This window comes from Rattus norvegicus, chromosome Y (assembly GCF_036323735.1).
Source record: "Rattus norvegicus strain BN/NHsdMcwi chromosome Y, GRCr8, whole genome shotgun sequence".
NCBI classification, from domain to species: domain Eukaryota; kingdom Metazoa; phylum Chordata; class Mammalia; order Rodentia; family Muridae; genus Rattus; species Rattus norvegicus.
Genome location: NC_086040.1, coordinates 11664256 through 11674248, shown reverse-complemented (window position 1 = coordinate 11674248; position 9993 = coordinate 11664256). Strand labels below are relative to the sequence as shown.

At 36.5% G+C, this 9993-nt stretch overlaps 1 protein-coding gene across 1 annotated transcript; it reads right to left on the bottom strand.

Moving 5' to 3' along the window:
* Positions 1–6797: 6797 nt before the first annotated feature.
* Positions 6798–7105, bottom strand: LOC134484330 (glutaredoxin-1-like). Its single transcript, XM_063280634.1, has one exon. The coding sequence runs from the start codon at positions 7103–7105 to the stop codon at positions 6872–6874; it is 234 nt and encodes a 77-aa protein (XP_063136704.1). The 3' UTR covers positions 6798–6871.
* Positions 7106–9993: the final 2888 nt, after the last annotated feature.

Here is a 9993-nt window from a genome sequence, read left to right as displayed (position 1 = left end):
CTCCCCTTCTATAATGGTTGTCCCTCCACAGCCATTCCCCTTCCTTAAAGCACCCCTCTGTACTTTCCCTACACTAAGAGTCCAACCTTACTAGGACCAAGGTCTTCCCTTTCCAATGGTGCCCCAATAAGTCTATTCACTGGAACACATGCAGATGGAACACTGGGTCAGTCCATGTAACTCTTTGGGTAGTGGTTTAGTATGTGGAAACTCTGGTTGATGGGCAGTTTTTTTCTTATGGGGTTGCAAGCTCCTTCAGGTCCTTCAGTCCTTTCCTTAATTCCTCCAAAGGGAATCACTTTCTTAGTTCAGTGATATGCGGCTGGCATTTTCCTCTGTGTTTCACATGTTCTGGCTGCGTATCTCATGAGGGATCTATATCCAGTTACTGTCAGCATGCACTTCTCAGCTTCATCCATATTATCATGTTTTCCTATATACATACATACATACATAAATACATACATAGACACATACACACACATACAGACACACACACACAGACACGCACACACACACACACACACACACACACACACATATATATATACATACATACATACATACATACATACATATATATATATATATATATATATGCAACCTGTCTGGCAGACTCTGAATGGCCATTCCTTAGGTCTCCTAAAATCTTTGCCTCCCTAACCCTCTTATGGATATTTTATATCCTCTTTTAAGGAAGGAGTGAAGCATCTGCATTTTGGTCCTCCTTCTTGAGTTTCATGTGGTCTTGCATTGTATCTAAAAAATGTGAGCATTTGGGCTAATATCGACCTATCAATGAGTGTGTACTATGTGTGTTTTTCTGTGATTGGGTAACCAAACTCAGGATGATATTTTTTAGGTCCACCCATTTGCCTATGAATTTTATGCACTCATTATTTTTGATAGCTGAGTAGTAATTCATTGTGTAAATATACATCATTTTCTGTATCCATTTCTCTGTTGAAGGGCATCTGAGTTCTTTCCATCTTCTGGATATTATAAATAAGGCTACTATGAACATAGTGTAACATGTGTGTTTGTTGTATGTTGGAGCATCTTTTGAGTATATGCCCAGTATAGCTGGGACCTCACGCACTACAATGTCTAATTTTTCAGGAAACTCAGGACTGATTTACAGAGAGGTTGTACCAGTTCGCAATCCCAACAAAAATAGAGGAATGTTCCTCTTTCTCCACATCCTCAAAAACATATACTGTCACCTGAGTTTTGAGTTTAGTCATTCTGACGGATGTGAGTTGGAATGTCTGGGTTGGTTTGATTTCCAATTCCCTGATGACTAAGTATGTTGTACATACAGAAATCATTCTAAGAAATGATGGTATACTAACTGCTGACCTGGATGTAGCTGAATGGCAATTGATCTATTTTTATATCTTTCTTCAAAGTTCAAGTGCAAGTGCATCCAGGAAATCCACATAAAACCATATAAGCAGAAGTCAACGGAAGGGAAAGTGTCAGAAAGTGCCTAGAAAACAGTTGCATAGGAGAAAATTTTCAGAACAAAGCACCAAAGATTCAGATTCTATGATCACCAGTCAATATATAAAATCGCATCACTGAAAACTTTTTTTTTAAAGTAAAGTACACTGCCAATAGGACAAAACAGAAATCTACACATTTGGGAAAGACTTTAACCAACCCTATATCAAGTAGAGTGTCATAATAAAAAAATATTGAAAGAATTCAGAAAGGTAAACTCCCCAACAACCAGGTAGCCCAACTTTAAAACTGGGTTAGAGAACTAAACCAAGAATTCTCAACTGAGGTATCTCAATAGGTGAGAAACATGTCAAGAAATGTTCAACATCCATAGTTATCAGAAAAACACAAATTGAAATGAACTAGTGAAACTACATTACACCAATCAGTGTGACTAAGACAAAAATCTAATGCAGTAGCAGAGTGGGCTAGGATGTAGAGAAAGTGGAACACTCCTCCACTGCTGGTGGGTATCTGTATAGCCACTTTGGATATCAATGTGGAGATTCAGAGAATATTGCAAATAGCATTGCCTGAAGACCCGGTTTTACCACTCACTTCAACGCAAATACTCAAACATGATCCACATATAACAGTGACATGTGGTTGAACATGTTCATGGTAGCCTAACTTATATTAGTCAAATGATGGAAACAATCGTCATATATGTCAACTCAACTGAGGAATAAATATATAAAATGTGCTATATTTAAACAAAGAAATATTACTAACGTATTAAAAATGAGGAAAACAAGAACTTTGTAGGCAAAGGGATGGTCCTGGACATTAGTGAAGTAACAGAGATCGAAAAGGACAACATGGGATGTAATTAATTAGAAGTGGATGTTAAACCCAAAGATCAGTATACCCAATACACAAATCATTTATCACATGGAGGGAAAAATGTTAGAAAGCCAAACTGTGGATTCTTGCAACCCACTTAGAGGTGAGAACAAAGTGATAATGGAACATAGGGATGGAGGGACATTGCTAAAAGTAGAGAAGGATGGACAAAATGGAGGGAGTAGAAACAATATAAAGAGAAAAGATAGAAATCTAGAGGAAATTGGAATAAATAACAATAACCATCAGTGATGGGTGGTGAACTTGGGTATCCCCAGGAAAGTCGCAGATGCCAAGGATGCAAGAGGGTCCCATAAATTTACTGGAATGATGGTAGTTGAAATACTAAGCAGCAAAGAGATAGAACCACAAGAGCCTGCCTCCTGTAGCTAGACATGCCCACGTGTGAAGAGAAGGTGATGCCCACACTGTGCAAAATCTTGAACCTATAAATATCCAACGTCTAAAAAATGCAAAGACAAAAAAGGAGCAGAGACTGAAGGAAAGGCAATCCAGAGACCACCCGTTCAGAAGAACAATTTCATCCACAGACTCCAAATCCTCAGACTATTCCTGATGTCAAGATGTGCTTGAAGATAAGACCCTAATCTGTTCTCTGAGGGGCTCTGCCATCACCTGATTGTGACAGATTCACATATAGATAACCATTTGACAGAAACTGAGAGCCAGAAGAGCATGTTTAGGGGATTACGTGAATGATCTGAAGGGAATTGGAGCCCAATATGAAGAACAACACTATCAATTAAAGTTTACCCTTCAGAGGCTCAGGAAATTTATGCCAAATAAATCTATACCTGGGCCAATCCATGGCTTCTACTACATAGAACACAGAGCATATGGAGAAGACAACTGCCTCATCTTCCTTCTCTGGAATGGGAGTCAATTGGTCCTGTGGAGATGTCATATCCCAGAGAAGGAGGATGGTAGAGGACTAAAGTGGAAGTGGGCATGTAGATGGGGGAGCACCATCTTAGAAAGAAAGAGGATCAGAATGGCTTGGGTGATTCAAGAAAAAACACAAATTGTGGAAATAACATTCGAAATGTAAACTAATGAATAGATTATTGTACACATTCATATCTCACTCCGTAAGGACTATACTGTCATTATGTGTACTACAGGTTTACTGAAAGCTGTAATCTATAATTTTTGAGATGTAGTTATTGAAAATTTAAATAGATAAACCCAATCAATATTTTATCTTCTGTCCCTGTACCTATTATAAATCTTTATTAGCCTTGATAAAAATTAAAAAAAGTGTTTCTACTCCATTATGTTTCCATTCTATGACTGAAATTTCTCTCACTTTTAGCTGTACATTTCTATATTCCTTCCATTGTTGCCCTCGTCACTGTCTCTTCACATTTGACATTCCTGTTCCTGACAGAGTCCCTCAGCAATTCATAAGTACACTTGCATTTCCCAAAATGAGGACAGCAGACACTAAACGGATCATACAGTTACACAGTTTGCTGAATTAAGAATCAGATTAAAGTCAATAAGTATCCAATTTTACCTTTTTGATCTGGGTTAAGTCATCTATGATGACTTTCACAAGATCCATTCACTGTCCTGAAAAACACATACTTTCTTTTTTCTAGTCTGAGAATGCACCATATTTTCCTTATGCATTCATTTGCTAAAAAACAATTTGAATATTTCCAAATTATCAAGGGTCTCTATACTAGAATAAATCAACATTTGAATATAGGTCCTTTAGTTATATCTTTAGGCGTATCCATTTCTACATTCATGAAGAAACATCATACTGATTTCAAACTTCCTGTAGAAGTTTGCATTCCCACCAGGAAAATAGCAATGTTCTCCTCTCTCCATAACACAATAAAGATAAGTTGGCTCATGTGTTATTAAACTCAGGTTTCTAAAAGGGATGAAAAAATGTCAGAATAATTTTGATTTGCATTTCTGTAACGTATAAGGATGATATACATATGCATTAGATTCTTAGTCATTTAAATTCCTTCAATTGTAAATATTTTTTTAGAAATGTACCAAATTAATTATTTTTTTCTGTATATACAGTGTTTTAGTCTTTTCATTACGTTTTATAGAAGCCAATTGTTGAACGTGTGCATGGAAAAAACGCTTACTATATTTGAAAATAGCATCTTTAAATTTACTAAGGTCAAATCATATAATGTGCTCTCACTAAACTCACAGAATTGGCAGATCTGTTGTAACTAACAGAATTCATTAAGGTCACTTTATGAAACCTCCCTATATAATAAAACATTCTCTATGTACATAATATTGAGGAATATACTTTAATTGTTTTATTTTTTTTGAGATTTTCCACCAAAATATCTTGAGGATAATTTTCCCCTTTATTTTACCTACATCACTATATTTCTATGAATTGTACCTTTGTATATCTTCTACATTAAAATAATGTTTAATAACCCCATGATGATCCCTTACATAAACCGTTCAACACTCCAACAGAAGACACTAACTGTTCATACTGTGTCAGTTAGGAGTAACAACTTTCAGGCATTTACACTGCATTCTGGACGGTTGACTGCCTTGAAACTGTGAAGGGTATCACAGGTGCTATGTGTCATGAAGGGAAAACTACGTATCCAGAGGACAAGATTTCCCTATGATCACCCCCACATTTTGGGCACCCACAGTCTCTTTGCACCTATTTCAGGGTGGACTTTGACCCTTGTGGAAGGGGTATAACATGTATATCCATCTCATCATGGCTGAAATCAATAAAATGAGGACAACAGTATAGTGAATGAATAAAGAGTTCATTCTTGGAAAGTATTAACAAGATTGTCATAACCTCTGGCCAAGTTAGTTACAGAAAGTGTAGAATTAACAAAATTAAAGAGAAGAGAGGAGACATGGAGAAAAAACATTTTATATTTACAGTCCCAAATATAGAATATTTTTAAACAATTAATGATATACTGTATATTGTATATACCAAAATTGAATCACCTCAATATGCATATTTTAAACAGCACTATGCTGAACGATGACACAGAGTCGGGCATTTAATATCTCCTTCCTAAAATATCATAGGACCAAATGTATTCAGTTTAAAATTTTGATTATACATTTAAATAGCTTGGAAAGTTTCTTAGACAATTTCATAAAATAGACAAAAGGATTGAATATATTAAAATTCTATTTTGAATCTGGTAGTATCCAACAATTGACAGAGAACAAAAGAGAGAGAATGAGGCAGGGGGAAAATGAGGTGAACAGAAAGGTACAGAGAGGGAGAAAGAATTACAGACAACTGACAGAAAGAGAGGAAGACTGAGTATTACAGACTAATTTACTCCAATACACACATTTTCTGAATAAAAACCTTATGAACAGATTCAAGACGACATTAAAAATAATCTTCAACCAGGTTAGTGTTTTAAAATCCAGATATACAAGTCAGATTTAACACACACACATAAACACACAAACACACATGCATATATATATATATATATATATATATATATATATATATATATATATATATATATATATACATATATATATGTATATATATATATATGTCAAATCTACTTCTAATCTGATCTAGAGAACAGAAAAGAAACCTGCAATTCCATGATTAATAAACTTCATTGCAAGACATCAAAGCAAAATGTAGAAGTGTGATTGGAATAAATATTTTAGGACAGTGTTTGCAAGCAAATTCTTTCATAGACACTCTTTGAAGGACAGCTCTGAAATTTTGCATTTCATATTTGAGTTTTCTGGGACTCTGACTAGAATCAACTCACAACTGTTAGGGATTTTCTTTGCAATTAACCAGTTTGTGAACAGAGCTGAATTCATCATATGCTCTGCAATCTACATTAATATTGCTACAGTGAGGAACAACTCTGCTAAAACTCTTCACCTGATTTTTCAAACAGCATCCTCATACCATTGTGGACTTCTGTTATAGTGGAAAGGAATGTTTGAGAACACCATTTGAGAGCTATAAATGCAGAAGTGGGAAAGGCCTGTGTGTAGATCATAAACAACTTCACAATATTCTTTGTTTTAATAATCATTAGGAAGTGGCCTTCTATCGCTTCTCGGCCTTTTGGCTAAGATCAAGTGTAGGAAGTGGCCTTCTGCAAAATGACTTCAGCAGAACAGCATGGTAGAAAACTAATTGATTCACTGGAGATTTAGATCCACTGGATTGTTTAACGTGGGCTTAGAGGTAGAGACAAGTCAGCACATGAAGTATGGATAATCAATCATGTCTGACCTGTTAAGCTTCCCTACCCCATAGTTTCATGCAAACAGCATCATATTTAAGCACTGAGGAATAGAATAAAAGCCAATTTTTTGAAAATCCAAGTCACAAGAAAGTACTGTCCTCCTCCATGATGCCCATCAACTATTAGGTGTGCTGGCCTTCAGCACGTCTGGATGACAGCTGTCAGCATGGGATTTACTGCCACCCTTTTCATAACTGCAGAGCTCCATTCTGCTTCATCCACATCATCAGCTCCCCATTCTATTGCAGGAAGACTAGATCACTGCTCTGCCTATGAAGTCTTTGATTACCTAAATAGACCCAAGGGACTATTCTCACTCCAGTGAGCTGTTGGAAGTAATCTTGAATTGAATTGGTGTTGTTAGTGGCTGTGATGTCTACATATCCCAGAAGACCTTGCTTGAAAGGGAGTTGATTGAGGACTTCTTCAGTATTTCTGCAATACTGGAAGGTGGGTTCGATGAACAGGAACATCTTCCCAGACTGGGACTTGCAGTTCCCATACTCCTGAGCTGTGCTGTGAGGCTGCAGTTTCCATGAAAAGAACGTTCAGTTTAAGGTACTGGTCTATTGAAATATGGCAATCTCAATGTATTCTTAACAATGCATTCTACTTGAATCCCATAGAAATCATGAAAGAAAGAAGCTTTTACTTTTTCTAGTTTGCACTCACATAGCTACCAAAGCCTCACAGACAATAGAACTTACTTACTGAAGATTTAACCATATAATAATGACCAGATGAGACATCTAGTCTTGTGGACTGATCAACTACTGGATTCTTGGACTTTCCAAATATCCATCCATTGTTAAATTATGTGTCCCACAGCCTGTGATCATTGTACTAAATCCCTTTTCTCTTTATAGAGAGATTCATCCTCTACTCTTTGTTAGGGAACACCAGCTTCTACACCACGAATCTAGAGAAGACTTTTTACAGCAGTTTGTGTCTACTAAGAGTTTCAGCTCAGTTACAAATTACCAATTGCTCCATTCCCTTAGCATGATTTTCATATGATGCTTTGATACAGAGCTTCTTATATCCTATAGTTATTGGCAAAAGAATTCAAATAACAAACGTAATCTATCAATGAAATGAACAGTAATATATTTGCATGAGTGCATCAGGAAGAAGTATTATAGGATAAACAAGAATTGGAAAACTAGATTTCCTTCCTTCTGTGGACCAAGACAAGGAAACCCCAACTACATAAAAATCTGGGACAAGTTGTCTTAAGTTTGTTATTTTCTTCAATCATGGGGCTCATTGGGAAGGAGCTCAGGTCTCAAGAGTTGGCACAAATTTCCTTAATTTCTGAACCAGGTCAACTGCTGAATACCTTATTCATGGACCTGAAGAAACCCTGTATCCATCCTGCTATAATGTGTATATATGTATGTATCATTCATAGAATAGACACTGTTGGCTGTTGCTTTGAAGGCAACAGTATGGAGAGACACAGAATTTCTTCTTTCACACATTAATTCTCAGGCTGATGGTTGGTCTCAGAAGTTCATTGCAGGAGTTGCTTTACAAGAATCATTCACTGATCTGAATGAAACATTTTTTAAATGTTGGGAGATCTTCTAAAACAATATCAATCCTCCTTTTCTCTTCCCAGTTTTGAACTGAATCATTCTCCACCAAAGATCTGTGGTCTCTGCTGCAGGCTCCATCCCCCCAGACTAGTTTTAATCCTGCTCTTAGCACTGCATTTATGATACATCAGCATGATTTCCTTACCACTTTCAACCCCAGGAGTGTTTTTCAATTCTTAATTAATCTGATGAGTCTAATCTATATTGTAACACAGGAAGAGATTTGACAGTTCTGCTCCAACCCTTACAATAAGAAATGCTGAGGTATGATGCTGTATCCCCTAATGCCCTCATGGATGACTGGCAGTTTAGACAATAAGCATTCCTATCCCATATATGTATTTCTGTAGTTCTCACAAAACTTCTTTATTTGTTTGAGTTTGTTCCAGTTCAACTAATACAGTACGAAAGGAAGGATAAAAGTCATGGGCAGGTGCTGGAGAGATAGCTTATCCATTTTTTCATAATTGCTTAAAATAGAGCCAAAAGGATAACCCAGTTCCATGTGGAATTCACTGTCCTTGACTGGATTCTGTGGGAATACCATGTATGTGGTGAATAGCACTTACATCAAGCAAAATACTTATGTATAAAAGAAATAATAGCAATAATAATGATAATGATAAATAATGAACCAAACAACTATCCAAAATCTCCGTCAGACACATATTCAGGGCCAACAACATAAAAACACAGTATAAAAAAGGTCTTTAAAAATGGGGAATTCATTATTTCTTCATTGTGGTTCCCACTGAGACTATATTTCAAACCAGAGACAGATTAGGTCTGATTTTCCTGATGATTTTTATTTTTACTCCATTGGTGAAGGTTTTCATTTTCTGAGAGTCATTAGAGCAAAACTATTGAGTTTCTCACTAGTTTGTTCTATATGATCATCCCTAGAGTACTACATTTTAGGAGTACCTAAATATATGACCACAAGGATGTATCTTGAATACCTTTCCAAACATGAACTTGGTATCCATATTAGGCCACATTAGGCACATTGAAAGTCCAATCCACATGTTTACCTCTGGCTTCTTGTGAATAAATTATCAATCCCAAGGCCACTGCAAGTTTCAGTGATCTATCTCTGTATATGGTTTCTGGGATGTCAGGATGGCTACAGTACACATGAAAAAAAAACAAGTTTCTTAAGAGGTGAAATACACAATTTATTCTTAAACATATATATTAACTTGTTTGAAAAAAGTGCTTAAATGATACAATCATAATATAAAGTGTATGACCTAGACCATACTGAAAATCCACCACAAGAACAAAAATTAATAAAGAAGGAATAAGAAAAGTTGCAACCAAGCCGAAAAAGCTAATGCCTGAAGAAAACAAAATTCAAACCAGATAAAAATACAGTAAGTAAGATACTCAGCATTCTCTTGCTGAAAGTTTAGCACAACAGTCTTTTTTTTTTTTTATAACTTGAGTATTTTCTATATACATTTCGAGTGTTATTCCCTTTCCCGGTTTCCGGGAAAACATCCCCCTCCCCTCTCCCCTTCCTTATGGGTGTTCCCCTCCCCATCTAACCCCCATAGCCGCCCTCCCCCCAAAAATCTAGTTCACTGGGAGTTCAGTCATAGGAGGACCCAGGGCTTTCCCTTCCACTAGTGCTCTTACCTAGGATATTGATTGTGACCTATGAGGTCAGAGTCCAGGGTCAGTACATGTATAGACTTTAGGTAGTGGCTTAGTCACTGGAAGCTCTGGTTGCTTGGCATTGTAGTACATATAAGGTCTCAAGC

Bases quoted from the DNA above. Each gene is read 5' to 3' on its own strand.
- LOC134484330 (XM_063280634.1), bottom strand. From the start codon at position 7,105: ATGTTCCTGTTCATCGAACCCACCTTCCAGTATTGCAGAAATACTGAA.